We start from the raw sequence: 23,250 nt of genomic DNA, 5'->3' as shown, positions 1-23,250 counted from the left end.
ATATATACAATAATAGTACAGCACGATAAAGATATTTTAATCCTACCAGCATCATATATATATAAATATAAAACGTACCATATATATAACTATTTGGAGAGAAGAGTTCTCTTGGTGAAGCAGATTCGAGAAACAGATTTTTTATAGAGATAAAATTAGGAGTTAATTTAGAGGTGAAACGAGAAATGGAAGAGTAAATTAAAGAGGGTTGGGTTTATCGCATTCGGCCGTTATATAAGTGACTATATTTATGGACGCGAGAACTCCAATTCCAAAGAAGGAGGCTTCGACGCAGGTAATATTATATATGCGGTAGGTAATCGTCAATTTTTTTAAATAATTAATTAATACAGATTTCGTCAATATTTATAGATAGAGTGTTGTAATTAGTGTCCAACTCTACATGAGATGACACTCTATGATTGGTAAGATAATACATGTTAAATTTAAATATATGAAACCCAATATTTTATTGCAGCAATAGTAGTATACCATCACTACTACAAAAACACTTTTTTAGAACACTTTTTTAGGACACTCACTTAAATGCGAGTCCTAAAAACTATGTATGTCCTAAATGTTTGAGTTTTTTTTAAAAACAAACACCTCTTGTACTTTTTAGGACTCGCACGCGTTGCGAGTCCTAAAAACTTATGTGTATCCTAAAAGTTTAAATTTAAAAAAATTTCAAATTCCCTCCAATTTTCCTTAAAAACTGTTTTTAAGACTCGCAATAAGTGTCCTAAAAACATATGTGGATCCTAAAATACCTTAATAGAAAATTTAAGTGTAACATTAGTGGTGACTTTTAAGGGCTCACTTTGGGTGTCCTAAAAACTTTTAAGTAAAAAATGATAAATAAATGAATAAATTAAAACTTTATTTTAATAACTAAATTAAAAAAACATATTTTTTTTATTTTATTTTTTAAAAAAAGAAAAGAAAATTTAATTTAATTTATTTGGGATTATACCCAAATATTGTATTTAAAAAAAATATGACCTAATAAACTAAAATCCTAACCTTAAAACCTTCTGCCTCCCTCCCAACCTTCTTCTCCCCTGCCGACCATGCATCTCCTTGTCTCCCTCCCAAACCTCTTCTCCCCTGCCGATCCATGCATATCCTTGTCTCTCTCAGCCTTTCCAAGACGCCGCACATCGACGTCGTGGCTTGTTCAAGCAGATGAGGCGGTGGCTCGCGGTGGGGCTCGCAGCAACAGGGGTTCGCGGAGGGGCTTGCTGCAACGCCGTCGACGAGATCCATGGCTTGCTTAAGTAGATGAGGTGGTGGCTTGCGGTGGGGCTCGCGGTGGGGCTCGTAGAGGGGCTTGCTGCAACGCCGTCGACGAGATCCATGGCTTCCTCAAGCAGATGAGGCGGTGGCTCGCGGTGGGGCTCGCGGAGGGGCTCGCTGCAATGTTGGCTCACAGAGGTTGTAACGCCCTACTACCTTAGAGCTGTTACTTAGTGAGTTTAAAATAGAAATCGTGCTTTGTGACTGACTCTAAGTGGTTTCTAAAACCAAAAGTGTGGATAAATCAGAATTTAAGGCTGTACTCTTTTAAAAGGTTTAACTTCATTGAAAACGTTAAATATAAAACATCTGGGATCCCAAAATAAGATTTACAAAATATTTACAACTCAAAAATAGATTTACACCAGGTTAACTTTCAAAAGAATGGATTAATACAGCCATTTACAAAAAAAAGCCCCCAACCAAAGCAGTCGGGCAAGCCGAACATGTACGCGCCGCCCCCACGCTCTCCATACTCATGGCCGGTTGACTGACTCCTTGCTTTTACCTGCCACACGGAGCACCCGTGAGCCGAAGCCCAGCAAGAAAACCCAAATAGCACATAACATATGCAAATAATATAGCTGGCATAATTCACAGATAAAACAGGAAAACCACCAGATTAAACAAGCACAGCCATGCCGCCCCAGAGGCCTTACCAAAGCTTGGGGTCTCGGTCCACACCGTAGGATAACTCATGTATCCCTTGGGTCCCACACTGGCTATAGCATCCCATGTGCTGAGCGTTACATTCGGCCCCACTGCCGTACCCGGCCTACGCCGTTCTCGGCCTTAGCTGTTCATTCCATTATAATCACACATATAATGCATTCAAAAATAACCATTCAAACATACAATAGTTTATCTAAGTTTACACATTTGCACACAATACAATCTAGGGCCGTGCCCTGCAATCACTCAGTGGGCCCATGCCCTATTCTCGGGTGTTCCGGTTTTCTTACCTGTATCCCGAGCTTTCCGATGCACCACGGTCACGAGCACGGTCCACTAGCACGAGCCTCTCCGAAACCTAGTCACAACACACATAAAACACTTTTAATACTAACCAAGCCCAAAACCACTTCCCGGGACCTCTAAATCCATAAAACGAAGCATCGGAACCATCCCCCGTGTCCCCGGGCAAAAGCCCTAAAAACTCAACTTTTGGGCTGCCAAAATGGCCTAGGGACGCGGCACTCCCTTCAAGGGCTGCGGCGCCCAGCAGCTTGGCCCCCATCCTGAAGCATCCTCGCGCCGCGGCGCCCAAGAACAGGGCCGCGACGCTCCATCGCGAACCCATAATTTCTGGGTTTTCCTTGCGTTTTTCCCGAGCTTCAACCTCTCCAAATCACCCCAAACAAATATCTAGACCCCAAAATCAAATCAAAACCTCATATGAACCATCTAACAACCTATAGATACTAGAATCAAGAGCAAAACACCATCACATCCAAAAATCCACCCCTTGATTCCTAATTTCAGCAACTAACCCAAAACTTAACAATGCTTAGCTTAGGCTTTAAATTCCTCAAATCAAAACAGAACCCAAACTTAAATGTGTATAAAACCCTTACCTCAAATGGAGAATCCACACAAAGCTTCCTTGATCTCCTCCTAGACTCCCACTTCTCCTTCTCTTCTTCTTCTTGCCCTAACCTTTCTTTCTTCTTCTTTTTCTTCTCTTCTAATTTTATCAAAACACCCAAATGCCCAATGCCCAAACCATGCCCCCCTATATCCCAGTTGCCATTTTTCTATTACCCTTGCCAAAAGACCATTTTACCCCTTCTTAATAATCCTTCCTAACTAAACCTTAGTTCTCCCTTCAACTTACGAAACTCCTAAAGTACCCCTAGGCTCCTCCCGAGCCGGGTACAACATCCCGTTGTGACTTTTAGACTAATTGGCTCACTAGGACCGTCTCGATGCGTGCATCCTGATAAAAACACCACACTCACATGGCACAATTCACATAATACAATTATCACAGTTATGCCCTAACATGGCCAGATTACAATCATGCTCATTCTAAGACAATCAGGTCTACATGCATACTAATTCACATAGTCATGCATCTCAAATAATCAAATAGTCATATAACGTGCAATAAATCGTAATCATGCATTAAACTCATAAAAGACACACAAAAAATCCCATTATGCCCTCCAGGCACACTACTCCAGGCCCTTAAGCCTTAATAGCGAATTTGGGGTCGTTACAACTATCCCCTCCTCATGAAAATTTCGTCCTCGAAATTTACCTGAACAACTCGGGATACCGCTCCCACATATCTGATTCCAGTTCCCATGTCGCCTCTTCGACCTTGCTATTCCTCCACAATACTTTAACCAAGGCGATGGTCTTGCTCCTTAAGACTTTGTCCTTTCTATCAAGGATCTGAACAGGCTTTTCTTCGTACGATAAATCCCGATCCAACTCCAAGTTCTCATAGCTCAACACATGAGTAGTGACCGATACATACTTCCGGAGCATGGATACATGAAACACGTCATGAACCCCTGATAGAGCTGGAGGCATTGCTAACCTGTAAGCCACCTCCCCAACTCGTTCCAGAACCTCAAATGGACCAACAAACCTGGGACTCAGCTTGCCCCGAACGCCAAATCGTTTTACTCCTCTCAGGGGTGAAACCCTGAGGAACACATGATCACCAACCTGAAATTCCACGCTCCTGCGTTTCTGATCTGAATAACTCTTTTGGCGACTCTGGGAGGCGAGCATACGAGCTCTAATCTTCTCAAGTGCCTCATTGGTCCTCTGAACCATCTCAGGACCTAAATACCTTCTCTCACCTGCCTCATCCCAGTGAATCGGCGATCTGCACTTTCTTCCATACAACATCTCATACGGAGCCACTCCGATAGTCGCCTGATAACTGTTATTGTACGAGAACTCAATCAGAGGGAGATACCTACTCCAGGACCCCTCAAAATCCAACACACAAGCTCTTAACATGTCCTCCAGTATCTGAATTGTCCTCTCAGACTGTCCATCCGTCTGAGGATGATAAATGGTACTAAACCGAAGCTGCGTGCCCATTGCCTTCTGTAGGCTCTTCCAAAACTTGGAAGTGAAAGTGGGGTCTCTGTCGGATACTATCGACCTCGGAGTCCCATGAAGTCGAACAATCTCCTTTACATAAAGCTCTGTATACTGCTCCACAGTATAAGTCGTCTTCACAGGTAAGAAGTGGGCGGACTTCGTATACCTGTCCACAATCACCCACACCGAGTCATGCTGACCCACGGTCTTTGGCAATCTAACCACAAAGTCCATGGCAATATCTTCCCATTTCCACTCGGGAATCCCTAGAGGCTGTAATAATCCTGCTGGCCTCTGATGTTCCGCCTTAATCTGCTGACAGGTTAAGCATCTAGCCACATAGTCCACCACGTCCCTCTTCATGCCTGCCACCAATACAAAACCTTCAGGTCATGGTACATCTTCGTAGAACCTGGGTGCAAAGAGTAGGGAGTGGTATGAGACTCGTCCAGAATCTCTCGCCGAATATCTGGATCAATCGGAACACAAATCCGTCCTTTGTACTTCAATAGACCCATCTCAGAGATAGAGAAGTCCTTGACTGCTCTAGTTAGGACATTTTCTCTACGTTCAACTAACTGGGGATCCATTCCCTGTGCTTCCTTAATCCTCTCAAGGAGCGTTGACTGAAGAGTAATGTTGGCTAACCTACCAACCACTAACTCTATACCTGCTTTGGTCATCTCTCCTGCTAGTCTGTCAGATATCTGCCTCGAACTATACAACTGTCCTGGGCCCCTCCGGCTCAATGCATCAGCCACTACATTAGCCTTCCCAGGATGGTACAGGATATCACAATCGTAATCCTTTACCAGCTCTAGCCACCGTCTCTAGCGCATATTCAAGTCCTTCTGGGTAAAGAAATACTTTAGACTTTTGTGATCAGTGTATATCTCGCACCTCTCTCCATACAGGTAGTGTCTCCAAACCTTAAGTGCGAATACCACCGCAGCTAACTCCAGGTCATGCGTGGGATATCTCTGCTCGTACTCCTTTAATTGCCTTGATGCATACGCTATCACTTTCCCAGCCTGCATCAACACGCATCCCAGACCCTGTCTAGAAGCGTCACAGTAGACCACAAACTTCTCACCATCTGTTGGCAGGCTCAGCACTGGTGCAGTAATCAACCGCCGCTTCAACTCTTTAAAGCTATTCTCACATCTATCTGTCCACACATACTTGGTCTTCTTCCTTGTCAACTCTGTCAATGGAGTAGCAATTCTGGAGAACCCCTCTACAAATCGCCGGTAGTAACCTGCTAGTCCAAGGAAGCTTCTAACTTCAGGAACATTGCTGGGTCTAGGCCAATCTCTTACTGCTTCTGTCTTGCTTGGGTCTACCAGTAGCCCATCCTTACTGATAATATGGCCTAGAAATGAAACTTGCGATAACCAGAACTCGCATTTGCTAAACTTAGCATATAGCTTATGCTCTCTTAACCGCTGCAACACCAGGCGCAGATGATGCTCATGCTCTGTCTCTGACTGGGAGTATACTAGGATATCATCAATAAATACAATCACAAACCTATCCAAATAATCCTTGAAAATTCTGTTCATCAAATCCATAAATACCGCTGGGGCATTGGTTAATCCAAAGGACATAAACCAGAAATTCATAATGCCCATACCGTGTCCGAAATGCAGTCTTTGGTATGTCCTCTTCTTTGATCCTCAACTGATAGTAGCCTGATCGGAGATCAATCTTCGAAAACACTGAACTCCCTTGAAGCTGATCGAATAAATCGTCGATCCTAGGCAATGGATACTTGTTCTTGATGGTCAACTTATTCAACTCCCTGTAATCGATGCACATCCTGAGCGATCCATCCTTTTCCTTAACAAATAAAACTGGAGCACCCCATGGCGAGAAACTTGGTCTGACGAACCCCAAATCCAGTAGTTCCTGCAGCTGAATCTTCAATTCCTTTAATTCTGCCGGAGCCATTCTGTAAGGTGCCTTGGATACTGGCTCTGCTCCCGGAGCCAACTCTATGACGAACTCAATCTCCCATTGTGGCGGCAATCCCGGCAGGTCTGCTGGAAACAAGTCTGGAAACTCACAGACCACTTTGGTTTCATTCGGTCCCACTGCCGTCACCTTGGAGGAATCTACAATGCTCGCTAGGAATCCTATGCAGCCCTCCTGCATTAGGTCTCTAGCCTTTAGTGCTGAGATCATAGGCACCCGCGGTCCATTCACCGTTCCCACGAACACAAAGGGTGCATCGCCCTCCGGTTCAAAGGTCACCATTCGTCGCCTACAATAAATGGTTGCTCCATACCGCGTCAACCAATCCATCCCTAGTATTATATCAAAATCGTCCATATCTAGTTCAATCAGGTCAACAAACAATTCTCTACCGTCTACCACTACTGGTAAGGCTCTAACCCACTTCCTAGAGACTACCAGTTCTCCTGTAGGCAATATAGTCTGAAAACCCCTAGCATACAAAATACTAGGCCTACAAAGCTGATCAATCACCCTAGCAGAAAAAAAATGAGTGCGTAGCACCAGAATCAATCAATGCAGTAAACAAGAATCCAGCGCTAAAAATCTGACCTGTGACCACTGAGGGACTGGCCTCTGCCTCAGTCTGAGTCAAGGTGAAAACCCTAGCAGGAGCGAGGCTGTCTCCCTGCCTTGGCTCCTCCTTCTTAGCCTGCGGGCAATCTTTCTTCAAGTGACTGGTGCTCCCACAAACAAAGCATGCCCTGGTCCGGCACTCGCCCTGATGCCGTCACCTGCATCGAGGACACATCGGAAGGCTTCTCCAGCTATCATTTCCGCCCTGGCGGCCACCCACAGAACCGCGAACCCTCCTGTCAGAACCATAAGGAGCAAACGAGTCTGGTACTCTCCTCTTCTGCTCACTGGGGCCGCTGCCCCGACTAGGCCCAGAAGAAGAAGGCACTACCCTCCTGGTATCGCGCCTAGCAGCGCCATCTTTCCAGATCTGATCCTCTGCCCTCTCAGCAGTGAGGGCTTTGTCTACCACTTGCGCATAGGTAGTCTCTAGAGTCATTGTAATACTCACGTCATGGGCGATCATTACGTTCAATCCCCGTATAAATCTGTCCCTTCTGGCCGCATCAGTCGGCACTAGCTCTAGCGCAAACTTCGCTAATCTGTCGAATACCAGGGCGTACTCGGTGACGGATAACCTGCACTGAGTCAGGTTGTTGAACTCATCCGCCTTCGCAGCTCGAACGGCTACGCTGTAGTATTTCTCGTTAAAAACACTCTTGAATTCCTCCTAAGTCATAGCTGTAGTATCCCTTCGTTGCCTTACAACATCCCACCATATTCGTGCATCATTTCTAAGCATATAACTGGCACAATCAACCCTATCCCTTCCTTCAACCCTCATGAAGTCCAGGATCACTGACATTGTACCCATCCACTGCTCAGCCTGCAGTGGGTCTGCTCCGCCCTCAAAGGTAGGAGGTTGCTGTTTTCTAAATCTTTCATACAGAGGTTCCAACCTGTTCCCAGTCGCAGGTTGAACCGGAGTTGGTACCACACTCGGCGGTGGTGGTAACCCAGTGGCTGGTGGAGGAGCTGGTTGCCTCAACTGACTAAGCTCTTCCTCTGTTTTCTTCAGCCTAGCCTCCATCTCGGCTAAAATCTGCTGCCAGTTCTGAGGAGCAGGTGGAGGGTCCTGCCCCTGGTTGTCATCCTCGGCCTGAATGCCGCGGAGTCTCGATGATTGGCGAGGAATTAGAACTAAATGCCTGCAATCAGTGATACCGCTCATCAGGTATGATAACAAGGTCCAATTTCCACCTCTCAATCTCGACAACAACCGTGATCAATCGACCAGAATGACATACAAATATCATACAGCATACAACGGGCCTTGCCCTGGCATCATGCATATGTTATATCAATCATCATGCTCCTAATAACTTAAGCAGGCACACAAAGCAATTAATCACATATTCAGATATATTGATCAACCATAGCAATCAACCCTGAGTCGAGCTTTTCAATGGCAGCGTGCGTACATGTTCGGTCAATCTCCAGAACCAATAAACCTTGGCTCACTCTGATACCAAGTTGTAACGCCCTACTACCTTAGAGTCGTTACTTAGTGAGTTTAAAATAGAAATCGTGCTTTTTGACTGACTCTAAGGGGTTTCTAAAACCAAAAGTGTGGATAAATCAGAATTTAAGGCTGTACTCTTTTAAAATGTTTAACTTCATTGAAAATGTTAAATATAAAACATCTGGGATCCCAAAATAAGGTTTACAAAATATTTATAACTCAAAAATATATTTACACCAGGTTAACTATCAAAAGAATGGATTAATACAGCCATTTACAAAAAAAAGCCCCCAACCAAAGCAGTCGGGCAGGCCGAACATGTACGCGCCGCCCCCACGCTCTCCATACTCATGGCCGGTTGACTGACTCCTTGCTTTTACCTGCCACACGGAGCACCCGTGAGCCGAAGCCCAGTAAGAAAACCCAAATAGCACATAACATATGCAAATAATATAGCTGGCATAATTCACAGATAAAACAGGAAAACCACCAGATTAAACAAGCACAACCATGCCACCCCAGAGGCCTTACCAAAGCTTGGGGTCTCGGTCCACACCGTAGGATAACTCATGTATCCCTTGGGTCCCACCCTGGCTATAGCATCCCATGTGCTGAGCGTTTCTTCCGGCCCCACTGTCGTACCCGGCCTACGCTGTTCTCGGCCTTAGCCGTTCATTCCATTATAATCACACATATAATGCATTCAAAAATAACCATTCAAACATACAATAGTTCATCTAAGTTTACACATTTGCACACAATACAATCTAGGGCCGTGCCCTGCAATCAAACAGTGGGCCCATGCCCTATTCTCGGGTGTTCCGGTTTCCTTACCTGTATCTCGAGCTTTCCGATGCACCACGGTCACGAGCACGATCCACTAGCACGAGCCTCTCCGAAACCTAGTCACAACACACATAAAACACTTTTAATACTAACAAAGCCCAAAACCACTTCCCGGGACCTCTAAATCCATAAAACGAAGCATCGGAACCATCCCCCGTGTCCTCGGGAAAAAGCCCTAAAAAATCAACTTTTGGGCTGCCAAAATGGCCTAGGGCCTAGGGCCGCGGCAAAATGGCCGCGGCACTCCCTTCAAGGGCCGCGGCGCCCAGCAGCTTGGCCCCCATCCTGAAGCATCCTCGCGCCGCGGCGCCCAAGAACAGGGCCGCGGCGCTCCATCGCGAACCCATAATTTCTGGGTTTTCCTTGCGTTTTTCCCGAGCTTCAACCTCTCCAAATCACCCCAAACAAATATCTAGACCCCAAAATCAAATCAAAACCTCATATGAACCATCTAACAACCTATAGATACTAGAATCAAGAGCAAAACACCATCACATCCAAAAATCCACCCCTTGATTCCTAATTTCAGCAACTAACCCAAAACTTAACAATGCTTAGCTTAGGCTTTAAATTCCTCAAATCAAAACAGAACCCAAACTTAAATGTGTATAAAACCCTTACCTCAAATGGAGAATTCACACAAAGCTTCCTAGATCTCCTCCTAGACTCCCACTTCTCCTTCTCTTCTTCTTCTTGCCCTAACCTTTCTTTCTTCTTCTTTTTCTTCTCTTCTAATTTTATCAAAACACCCAAATGCCCAATGCCCAAACCATGCCCCCCTATATCCCAGCTGCCATTTGTCTATTACCCTTGCCAAAAGACCATTTTACCCCTTCTTAATAATCCTTCCTAACTAAACCTTCAAGGGCACTTAAGTCTTTACACTTCTATTTCAATTCTATCACTTTCTATCTTAAAACTTGTTACCCAAAGCAGTTACTAACGGTTACACAAGTTACTCAATCGCCAAAACCATAACCATTAGTTCTCCCTTCAACTTACGAAACTCCTAAAGTACCCCTAGGCTCCTCCCGAGCCGGGTACAACATCCCGTTGTGACTTTTAGACTAATTGGCTCACTAGGACCGTCTCGATGCGTGCATCCTGATAAAAACACCACACTCACATGGCACAATTCACATAATACAATTATCACAGTTATGCCCTAACATGGCCAGATTACAATCATGCTCATTCGAAGACAATCAGGTCTACATGCATACTAATTCACATAGTCATGCATCTCAAATAATCAAATAGTCATATAACGTGTAATAAATCGTAATCATGTATTAAACTCATAAAAGACACACACAAAATCCCATTATGCCCTCCAGGCACACTACTCCAGGCCCTTAAGCCTTAATAGCGAATTTGGGGTCGTTACAGAGGTGGTGGCTCGGAAGGGCTCACGGAGGGGCTCGCTGCAACGCTGGCTCATAGAGGCGGTGGCTCGGAGGTGGGTCTTCATTTTCAGGTGGTGGGGCGGGTCTTCATTTTCAGATGGTGGCTGGCAGGTTGTGTTTGTTTGGATTTTCAGGTGTTGTCTTTGTTTTGATCTTTATGTCAATGGAAAAGTTTTGTTTGGATCTTTATGTCAATTGAAAAGTTTCAGATATGTTATTCAGGTTGATTGTATATAATCATATAATATTATTGGTGTAGATTAATGTTTGCATATGCTTGTAGTTATCTCAACAATGTTTGCTTTGATTTTGTTTTTGTTCATCTTTAATATATTCATTCAACTAATCATAGTAATATTTCTAATATTTTTTATATTTTATTTATTTTAGATATGTAATTATATATTTATTATTCATTCAGCAATAATGGGATTTAAAAAAAAAATTGGGCATTTTACCAAAATATTGATTTATAAAATAAAATTATAATTAATTAAAAGGTACTCACAGAAATTTTTTAGGACACACATTGCGAATCCTAAAAAGCCTATCCTAAAAAGCATTTTTTTTGTAGTAGTAAAAACTTTTTAGGACTCGCGAAAACATTCTTTTAGTCCTAAAAAACTTCAGTTTTTAAGGCTCTCAAATAAAGGACTCGCGCTCCGCAAGTCCTAATATTTTTTTTTTAGTGCATATTTTTATAATGTTAGATACTAATAACACTCCTTAGCAATTCTCATATAAATATCATCAATTTTAGGTCTCCAAAGTAAACTTGATAATTTAATTATTTATCAAAACCAGCAATATTATCACTTCACCATATTAAGTATTTGATGGCGTATATGTGAGGTATAATATGATAGAATTTATAACATGACGAGCACAAATATACAAATCATTAACAATGCTTTCCAATATCAACACATTGCATACGTATCTCATAAGACTTTGAGGTATATTAAATGAGATTTTGATGCAACGCATTGGATAATGTGATAGCTCACGCCAAATCTACGACAAACAAGGAAAACTTCCAAAATAGGAGAGCCTCTCTCTCTCAAGATTTTAATTATTTCAAAATATCAATAATCAATAATTGTCCATTACATTTCCACTTATATATCCCACTAACATATATGACATAATAATAAAATAAAACATATAAAAGAAATAAATTATCAAATCTGGTTATTCTAGAATGAATACACCTCATAAATTTTTAGACTATTCTCACTTACATCATTCAACATTTCTACGAAAGAACTCAACTTCGAGTTCATTTTGTGAGAATGGTATAGTCCAATTGAGAAATTCCTTCGAAATGCATCCCAAAGTCAAAGTAGTATAATATAGTCAGTACTAAAAATAAGGGTTTCAGTGTTGGTATTTAACCGACACTTTAGCCAATTGCATTGTTTTTTAAACTGATGTTGTTGAAGGCGACGCGATTGAATATGTTAGAAGCGTCAGACTGTTCCACTCCACTGCCGCTAGCCATGGTTTCCTCCACCACACAACCAACCTAAAAAAACAAAGAGACTAAGAGAGAGAAAGAGACTGAGAAAGATAGAGGTGATGCATTTGAGAGTGTGAGAGATCTCTGCGCCTCAACCTCCACCGCAGCCCTAGCCTTTCCAGTGTGCCTCCATCGCTCCTCTGCGCCACCAACCTGCAGGAACAAAAATAGTTAGAGAGAGACACATAGAAAGATGAGAAGAGGAAGACGCGATTGTACTTCTTGAGTGAAAGAGAAAGAGAATCAGAGATGAGAAAGAATGAGGGGATGAGTTTGAAAGATTCTTGATAGAGGGGATGGGTTTGAGAGATTCTTGAGAGAAAGGAAGAGGGAAAAGGAGAGGGGCAGCGGCTAGGTCTTGAGAGAGGTAAAGAGATAAAAAAATATTAAGGAGAAATGGAGAAGAGAAAGGGTCGTACGTGCATCAATCTTTTTTTTTTTTTTTTGGGAAATTTGCATATATACCATAAGTTAATAAAAAAAATCTAAATATACGGTAATTGAAATTTATTACAAATATACGGTAGTGGGATGAAGCCAACTAATAAATGATTTATTGGTAAATACGACACTCAATCCCATTCAATAACACATGTAATTTTTCATCATAATAAATTATTAATGTTTTTAGAAACTAATAATATAATTATTAATTATTAGTATTATAAAAATGAATCTAATAATTTGAATACTATTTGTTTAATAATATTATAATATGGCCAAATCCATCACTATAAATTTGTTTGTTGGTTTGACTTTTTTTAACGTATACTCTTTTAACTAAATAATTAGAACAAAAAAAATATTCAGAAAATAAAATGTTACTCGTGAAAACCAATCCAAATAAATACAAGTTTTTTTTGGAAAAACAAATAAATATAAATTTTAATACTTAAAATTTGGTCATCATTAATTTACTAATTTGAAAATTCACTATCACCGTAGCATACTCTTTTATTTTGTTAACATGTTTGTAACAATGATTTACAAAATTAATTTTATTAGTAAAATATTCAATTTTTGTAACTATCATTTACAAAAATGTTAGATGTTAGAACAACAAATATTAATATTATAACAAGTAGTAACAAAACTATTATAATTAATAATAAAATTGTTACATGCAATAACTAAAACTCATTAAAAAGTATAATTTTTAGTTACAAGATTGTAACAAGTAGTAACAAAACTATTATAATAAGTAAATAATTTTTACAAATTTGAAAACAACAATTACAGATTAATTTATAACAAAAAAAATTATTTTTGTAACAAAATTTTACAAAATTAATTCACAAATAAAATTATATTTTTCAACTAATATTTGCATAAATAATTTATATATTTACTTAACATAATTGTAATAAAAATTTACTAGTTTTATAATTTTAATAGTTATTTATCCTCCCAATATTATTCGTAACACAACATTACTAATTTTTATCAGCTTGTTATTATTTCAATAATTACTCATCTTTTAGTATTATTTAAAGAGATTAATTTTAATCCCCTATAAGTATATTTGTAAAAAATATCAATACGGCGATCAAATAAAATATTTTTTCGTTCAACTATATTATATATACGTATATATGCTTCATTCATTATATATGACCAGAATAATATACACATATAATAAGGCATTATAATTATTAATTTTAATGTTTTAATTTTATCACTCACAAAAACATATAAATAATCATATAGATAATATTATACTAATATATATGATTAGCAGTACTATAGAGTCATGCCGTATGCATATTTATATGGATATACGTCTTCAAACACCTATATCAAAAGTTAAACCGTATATATGACATATGCCATATATTTCAATTTTTTTTTTTTGAGATATAGGGTGATGGGTGTAATTTTCCCTGGGAAAGTTACAAAAATACATAAACATTAAAAAAAATATATGAAATATACGGTGGATTACAAAAATACGGATTTTTTTTTTATGAAAAACACAAATGGGCAAAAATATAAATATGTAGTGGTATAATTGTAAATATGAATTAGTAAAATAGAACTTTTTTGCAAACATTTGTAAATATATGTTACAAATTTTTTTTGTAAACATCTGCTACAGATTTGTAAATATTTGTTATATGTTCGTAAATAACATTTATAAAAACCAATTACAGAAAATCATTTTTTGTAAATATATTTACAGACTATCTTGTTACAAATTTGTGAACATGTATTACATGCTTGTAAACAATATTTAAATATATATGAAATTCATTTTATAAATAAAAATATATTTACAAATTTATGAAGATATGTTACATGTTTGTAACTCATAATTACTAATTTTGTAACCATCAATACAAAATTGTGAAACTTAATTATATTTTTAAAACATAAAAATATGAGTCTTTTTTAATTTATATATGTACAACAACACATGCTTTATTTGTCTAATAAAACAGGTAAATAGTGTAAATATCTAAATCTCACATGAATAAAAATTAAAAAAAAAAACAAAAATTAAGCATTTTCAATTGAAGATGAGAAGTTTTCCTCATCAACTTCATATTTATCAGAGTTAGAAAGAGCTCTAATGACCACATCGTTTATAAAAGAGGAACCAGACTCCAATCATTATGGGCAAACTCTTGAACACGTTGACATCAAAACCCAGTAAATAACAATGCAATAGAGATTAATGGCTTTACTCATCAAGCCACAAATATAAATGTGGAGAAATAGAGAGAGATGGTGAGACCACTACAAAAGCTAGAGAGAGGAATAGTGAGAATGGGTAGCGGAAATGGGTAGAGAAAATTGGTTTACAATTGTGGTGAAAATAGTGAGAATGGAGAGAGTTGAAATCTTAAAAAATGTGAGAAAATGGAGGGGCAAGTCCAGGTCACAACAGTGCAGGAGAGAAGTAAGGTTTTACTTTTCACCGTATAATGATATAAATATCCGTAAATGTAATATTAGAAATCGTATTTTTAATATACACCGTTTATATTGAATTTTTTAAAAGATTACCGTGAGTTGTGTAATTTTCCTTTTTTTTTTATCTTTCTAAAGTGTAATAATAATAATAATAATATATGAAGATGGATTGATAAAAAAAATGGAAGAGAGAGAGAGAGAGTCAAGTATGCTCTGTACATCAAATAGTTTTTTTTAAGTTTAATAATATAATAATAGATAGATAGATAGATAAATTGATAGGAAGATGGGAGAGAGAAGTCACCCGTGGATCGAGGACTTTCAAAAGTTTTTTAATTAATATTCATAAATCTTACTTCTCCCAGTGGGAGGCGTGAGAAGTCTCTGTTGTCTTCCCATGGGAGACGTGAGTATTCTCCCATACAATCCATTTTTGGACGTCTCCCTCTAATTTTTATGTCTTACATTGTTGGACACACGAAAAAAAAACTGTCTATGTATCTTAACATAAGACATTAAAAATCCATACTAACTTTTAATGTCTCACACTATAGGTGTGAGAAATTATAGAGAGTTATTAAAAATATAATTTGTTGTAGTGGACAACGGTCGAGATATATGATTCAAAAAATAAAATTCATATACTCGAGCGAAAAAAATGACTAAGTTTCTAATCAAAATATACTAACTTAACCATAGTTTAGAGACAAAAAATAAGTTAGTTACTTATCTAAGTCAAGATCGAGATATGATTCAAAAAAATTATATTCATACTCGATCGATATGGACGTACATACTAGTTAGCACTTCCTCTGATCAAACACTGGGATGAGGTAGAATTGACTCCGCCTATTCATCTCAGAAGATATTGATTTCTTCAAGCAGGTACACCATTGTACTTTTGAACTACAAATGAATTCAAAAAATTAGTTAGAATAAAATTATATATGATTTTACAATTAAAATTTATACTATATAATAACTAATAAATTAAACAATACTTACATGATAAAAAACAAAACTAACAAGCCAAAAATAAATCAATTTTTAGCAAGGATTCCTCTATTTAAAACTATATATTTACTATATTAAAAAATAACTTGGCAACATTTTCTCTATTTTTATAGCATATTCAAAATTCATATAGTACATATATACATCACATAATACACAAAAATCAAACAACCAATCAACATGCATAAGTATCAATCAATATCAAACATACATAACTATCAATGTTATTATCTTGAAAAAAAATTGGGCAACATTTCTCCTATTTATATAACATTTCCTAATTTCAAAAAGTTCTGATACACAACATATAATATACAAATATCAAACAATCAATTAGCATGCATACTTCCAACCTTATATCACATCAGCACACAGTCTTAGAACTTATATTCACTTATTTTTAATAGTAAATTTCACTAAATTTAATATCACTATATATCTTTCAATATATATATATACTATTAAAGTTTCAGTAAATTACATTGTCCAAGATAAAGGCTTAGCCTTCAAATGAGATCATCACCAAATCCAATGAACCATAAAATGCGCCAAACCTAACACCAATTAAATATTAACAATTACATAATTATTTTAAAAACTTTTCATACAACTACAAGTTTCTCAATCCTCATAAATGAACCTAACTTTATTTAAATTTTTTTTTTCATAATTCTCAATTTCTAAATCCTCATAATTATAAATTAACCTATCTATCAATTTCATAATTTGACTTCTCAATTCTTAATTTTAATTCTAATTTTAAAAATCAACCTAATTTTATTAAAAACAATCTTAATTTTTCAGATCTCATAATTAAAACAACTTCACAATTCTCAATTTTTAAATTCTCATAACTATAATTTAACCTAATTATCAATTTATTAACTTCACAATTTCAATAATCTCAAATTTAATTTAAACCTAACTATATAAAAAAAAAACCTAAAAAAAGTTAACCTTACCTCTGTGGAGGTCGCGAGGGGCAGAGGCTTAGAGCTATGGAGGCCACAAAAGGTGGAGGCTCTCGGAGCTGCGAGGGCCGCGAGGGTCGAAGGCTCTTGGACCTATGGAGGCTCTTGACCGGAGCTGTAGAGGTCGCAAGGGGTGATGAGAGGGGCAGAGAGAGGCTCAAGTACGCTTGTAGGGTTGAAACGGGGCTGAGTTCGATGGTCGAGGGGCTGGGTTTCGAGGGGTGTTGTCGCTGGTTCGCCTATCAATTCAGAGAGAGAGAGAGAGAGAGAGAGTGAACAAAAGGTTGGGAACGAGGGTGTTATTATTTGGCCTAGCATCAGTGCAGAGCCGATGCGTTTGCCAAGTTAACATCGGTTATGAATCGATGTTTTACCCAATAAAATCAAAATGCAAGAATTCATTAAAACTCTTTAGCGTCGACGAACTTTTAAACGACGGGTAGGTAACCATCATACTTCGATGCTACTGCCCCAAATATAGCAATTGTGTCGGTCAATTGTGTGGACTGGCGCATAGAAGTGACGTCGTAGCCCTCTTTTGGCGTAGTGAGTAACAATCCAACAAAATGGCAAGGAATTTCAAGCTATCCACCCTTGTCATTGCTTTGCCCTTTGAGTACTAAAATCTTCATAGACAAACTTAACATCAAATAATTCTTGCTTTGTATCCATACATTCTTCTTGATGGCCTTGTTTTGTCGTTAACACAACAAACTCAATTTTGGTGGATAAGACACCAGTCTCAAATAATTTACACAAAGAGAGCAACCATATCTTATCTCAAATTTCTTCCTTCAATCCACTAAAATATCTAGCCACTTGTTGGATCTCAAATTCATCGACATCAAGAATTTGACTTAGATTTGAAAAATCATGTCCATGTTCCAATACTAATTGTTCTCCTTGCCTACAATTGCATTATTTTTTATAAATAAAATTGGATCAAAAGTAGGAGGAAGAAATAATTCACCCAAAAGTTGTTTCATCATCATCCAACTAAGCACCAATTCTATGCCTTCTTTCTTTCTTTGATGCACTAACCAACTCCAATGAGCTTGGACGAGATCTCTTAATTTTTAAACTACAAATTTAACTTGTCTATTTTCCTAAATTTGAACTCGGTGAAAATAATGATCCACAATTTGTAACCAATCATCAAAATTTTCAAGACACTCACTGCATGTCACCCTTAAAAATTGGAATATTCAAATAACATGATGAATTAATGAGGGAATGAGATGGGTCATTACCATGTGCTTAGACATATCCCCAATATTTTGGGTTAACTATTCCATGGGGCTCGTACAAAACTTTCACCATAAATTATTCCATCTTCAACTTGGGTTATCAATAAATGAGCATAAAAAATGGAAATTTACAAAAATACCTAAGGTTTTGAAAACAAACTAAAAATACTGAATCTGTAAAAAATTACAAATATATAGAGCGACATAATCGTAAATATGGAGTTTTTTTTTTTTTGTAAACAAAGTTTACGAATTTGTAACAATATTGCTTGCTTTTGTAACTAAAGTTTACAAATTTGTAATTAAAATTTACAAGTTTGTAACCCTATGTTATAATTTTGTAAACAACATTTACTGACTAAATAGAAAATCGTAACAGACGATTACAGAACCGTAACAATTTGTTATCCGTATTTTTGTAATTTTTGTAAAATTCTATATTTTCAAATTTTATTTTAAATTTACAGTGTTAGGTGTAATTTTTCCATAAAAAATAGGTCACATGCATCAATTTGGGTCTTATAGTCAAATTGGGCCTCTTTGGTGCATGGGTGAAATTCCACAATTTTAATACTATCGTGAGAAAGTGTAGCACTCAATAACTTTGCAATAATGTCACAAGTGACATTCTTTTCCACCGTGTACACAGGAGGAAGTTGTTCATATACATGCAGATCTTTATCTTCAATGTCATCTTCGTAAAAACCATGACTATAGCTGTTGGCTACTGGAGGCGTCGTTGTCTACTTTTTAGCGATGTCATTCATGGTACGCATCGACACCATGATAGAGGTATCTGGACTTGTCTTTGGCGACACCATTTTTGTGAAGCCATCGACTATTTGTGGCTCACCTTTGTCGCACCATTACTCTTGCTTTAGCGATTATTTCTTAAGTTGAGTATCGGTGTGGATTGTGATGATATATGTTAAATATAATGGTTAAATTGCTTAGACAATGTTGTGTGAAACACTTAACAATTTTCACTTAAGTTGAAGTGATTTTGAGAAGTTGTGTGATATAATAAGGGATTTAAAATATCTAAACCCACTGGAAGCAATTTGGCAATGCTTTTGGGAATTTCGGGGTTTGGAAAGGGCTATATAGAAGTGGGAGGGGTGACATGTCCCAAGGCTAGTTGCGACACGTCGCCTAACACTATCTTGAAAAATGTTAGGGGCAACATGTAATGCCCTGCGTTTCGGGCACCTACTAGTATCTAAAAACGGGGTGATGAGGTATGTATGAATATTATTTTAAGTAATAATATATGCTTGAGAAGAAAATTTCATGTTGTTATTGTTAGCCAAAGTGTGAAATGTGCGGTTTTGTGACAAATCGAGCATTTCGGTCTCGAACCGAAATGGAAACCCTAACCGGGTAAATTCTCGGATAAAATATTATTGGAGAAGTATAATTAAGGAAAAATATTAATGGGCATAAAATTATTGAATTATTTTATATTAAGTTCAGAAATTTTGTTTTTTGTGTGAAAAATCTTTAAAAATGCATTTTTGTGAAAATGTACTTTTAGCCAAAAAAAAGAATTTTGGTAAATTAAATTAAATGAGTTATAAACATAGGAGTATGACCAGTTAAATTAAATGGCAAAACACATTTAATTTAATTATCCTAGGTGAAGATTTCAATTTGATGAAGTAAAAAAAAAATTACCACTTGGTAATTATTTTAGAAAATAGATAATTAAGTGTAGGGTTAATTAGTTAGTTAAAATTTAACTAAAAAAATTATTAGGGATGATTGGGATTATGTGGGGCGGCAGCCTTAGGGTTATTTTGGTATTTTTTTTATTTAGTATAAATAGCAAAAGTCAAAGAAAAGTCTTCATTTTTCACATTTCAATTTTTTCTCTCCTTTTCTCTCTACGTTTGGCCAAGCACCTCCTTTGGTGTTATGATTTTTTTCACAAAATATTCTTACAAATTCTCTTAATCTCTCACCTCCTCTATACTATAAACACAACCCTAAACCCTTTTGCAATTTCTAGAAGTTAGGAAAAAACTACACAAGGGAAAACAACAAAGGTAAGAGTCTAAACTTTTGGCTTTGTCAAGTTTGTTAAGTTTTGTTAGTTTATGTGTTCTTGAATCGTATTAGGGCCCACATTTATCCAGAACCCTATGTGTGGTAAGATATTTGTTGTGCAGACAATGACTTGGTCATTGGTTCCTGTTGTTTTATTTTATTTCATTTGCGAGATTGATTTACTAAGTGTTATCACTTTCCTAATTGTTTATGTTTTAGGTAAAGGCAAGAATAAGTTGTTATAATATTTCATATAATATAATGTTAGATTAAATAATGTGACAAAATGTGATTTGTCCCACCTTGTAACATATTATTGAGAGTCACAAAATTACATACATGTGTGTGCCCGAATGTGACATATTTTGGAGTTACAAAATCAGTTACAAATTTGTAACTCCCAAATATTACCCAATAATGTGTATATTATATGTTACACATTTGAGATTGGATTTCACATAGCCATGATGAAATATGGCTGTTGGAGACATGTTTTTAACTTTCAATGGGTGTTTGGAGGTTACAAAATCACGTGGGAAATGATTTGAGATGTTTTGGAAAAAAGACTTTTTTGTGCTGAAAATGGCCTGTGGCCGCGACCTGGGGGATAGAAGCCAGTAGCCGCGGCCACTAAAAAGTCCTGGCCGCGGCCAGTGAGGCTAACAGCCTATATGATTTTTCAGTTTTTTCCAAGTTGAATGGTTCTAAAATCCCAAATAACTCACAAATCTCCATTTTAATTCCATAAACATCCAATTAAACATTGTTAAACATTGGTAACAGTGGAATTTGAAATTCAAAGGGGTATCTCAAACTCTATAAATAGGAGCCTAATGCTCACTTGTAAGACACACCATTTTCCATCCACAAAGCACTTGGCCGGAAAATAAACCATAGATGCTTGATAATTCCAGAGAGCTATTTCCTAGAGAGATCTCTTAGTGCTTAGAGAATAGGGGAAATAAGCTTTTGGACAAAGGTTTTTAACCTTGTTCAAGTTGGTGATCCCCTCTACTCTACACTTTGGTTGTGTGAGATTTTGTTTTTTCATTGATCTTTTCATTTTGTTGTTCTTCTTGTATTATTGGTGTATTGAGTTTGTAATCCTCTACTTTTATTTATAATTACATATTCATTGGTATCTTTTGTTTTAGGGTTTTAGTTCTTATAATTCTCTTCCTTCTCTTATTTATATTTACTTGTATTTTGAGCAATTGAGTTGTAATATTTATTTAATCAATTACCTTGTCTATTGTATTTTTTGCATAGAGTTGTATTTTCATTTTTCCACTTTTCCATTGAGTAATAACATATATTCTCTAACATAAGCTTGGGCAGTGAGCGTCGGGGTCTTCTTGCGAAGGTGTATATGTGGCTCGACCTCTGGGGAGTTTGCACTTTTGAAATGTTAATTTTAACTATGTTTAAATTATTTTGGTTGCTATAATACTTTTAAGTTTTAAATGTAAATATTTTTAGTGTGTGCACACATTATATTTAAAATTATTTTTATATGGATTTTTAAGACCTATTAAATAGTAAATATGGTTTAATTTTCGCAAAATTAGTGCTAGTATTTTTGGGTCCTTACACGACATGTTGTAGCATTTCTGGTGACACGTCATCTGACATATATTGTTAAAAAATGTTGTAGGCGACATGTCGCTTGGGGACTGTCCAATTTGAGCGGGAAATGCCTTTTAAACCTTAATTACACTTTTTAACTCTCTCACACCTTTCTCTCTCTATTTCCTTAAGAACATTCATTTTCTCCAAGAAACTTACCAAGAATTGCTTGACTTGTGTGAGTTTCAAAGGCTTGTTTAATCACACTTCTAATTCCATTTTGGTGAAGCTTTATGCAACTTTAGGAAGGCTTGAAATAGAAATTTTGGACAATGATACTCCTTGTGTATAAGCCTTGAGTTCTTTTATAATTGTTTCTCCGACATATGATATTTTTACTTTGTTTTTTAGTTTTCCATTCCTTTTTGTCATTTTTCTTTTGATATTTCTATTGTATTTTCTATGGTGATTCCATTTATTTAGGTAGTGTAATTTCACTCTCTATTTTATGTAATTTTCTAGATTATGCTTTAGTCATTGAATATTCAAGATTTGCCTCCATACTATGAATGTGGTCCTTGATTAGTCTCTAAGGTTTGTATTATTGAGTTAATTATATTTATTCATTGTTGATTTAAAGTTTGTGTGCCAAAATTCCCAACAATAAAATCTTAATTCTCTAATACCTTATTGTACGTCCTGAGATTCAACACGGGTACAGCTGGCTAGCCAAAAATAGTACTAGATGATCCGCAAGTTCATATTTCCTCTGCGAAGACAGTGCGATTCCCCAGGTAAATAGGACGAGCTAATGAATACAAAACAATAATGCATGAGCTGGAAACACTTATGAAGCATAGCATTCGAGACACGAGCTGATGCTACGCTTAGCTCGGGGTACGCTAGAGATCTGTCATTTCCAGGGATCTTTATAAACCTTGATACGTTATATAAATGTGCATGATCAGATATCACATGTCCGTTTATCCTTAAATTCCCAGACACGTAATATAATCGTGCATGATCAGACATCACATGTCCGATTATGTCAGATGACCCATGATCAGTTTTATCTAATGATTAGACCATACCTTAATATAATTTTAATATTCATCATTAGTGCGAGACAGGTCACATGAGGGATTCAGATTCACATGATGGCCCCAACGCCTATCTAGGGATTGCTTTTCTATAAATACCAAGACCTTGGATAGGGAAAGGGGTTGGTTGTTTTCTGTAATGCAAATACTATGTCAAGATATAGAGAGATATACAATAATAATATAGACTCATGGACTAGGGGGATTTTAAC

At 37.1% G+C, this 23,250-nt stretch overlaps 1 protein-coding gene across 1 annotated transcript in view; it reads right to left on the bottom strand.

Annotated features, from left to right (window-relative positions):
• Window positions 1–344, bottom strand: part of LOC133782203 (oxysterol-binding protein-related protein 4B-like) — a 75,201-nt gene extending 74,857 nt beyond the window's left edge. The window contains exon 1 of the mRNA XM_062221424.1: window positions 79–344. Coding sequence (XP_062077408.1) covers window positions 79–81 — 3 coding nt within the window. The 5' untranslated portion in view covers window positions 82–344. The remainder of the gene's footprint in view (window positions 1–78) is intronic.
• Window positions 345–23,250: the final 22,906 nt, after the last annotated feature.

The sequence above is a fragment of the Humulus lupulus genome, chromosome 6, assembly GCF_963169125.1.
Source record: "Humulus lupulus chromosome 6, drHumLupu1.1, whole genome shotgun sequence".
Taxonomy (NCBI): Eukaryota; Viridiplantae; Streptophyta; class Magnoliopsida; order Rosales; family Cannabaceae; genus Humulus; species Humulus lupulus.
This window is presented reverse-complemented; position numbering and strand designations above follow the sequence as displayed.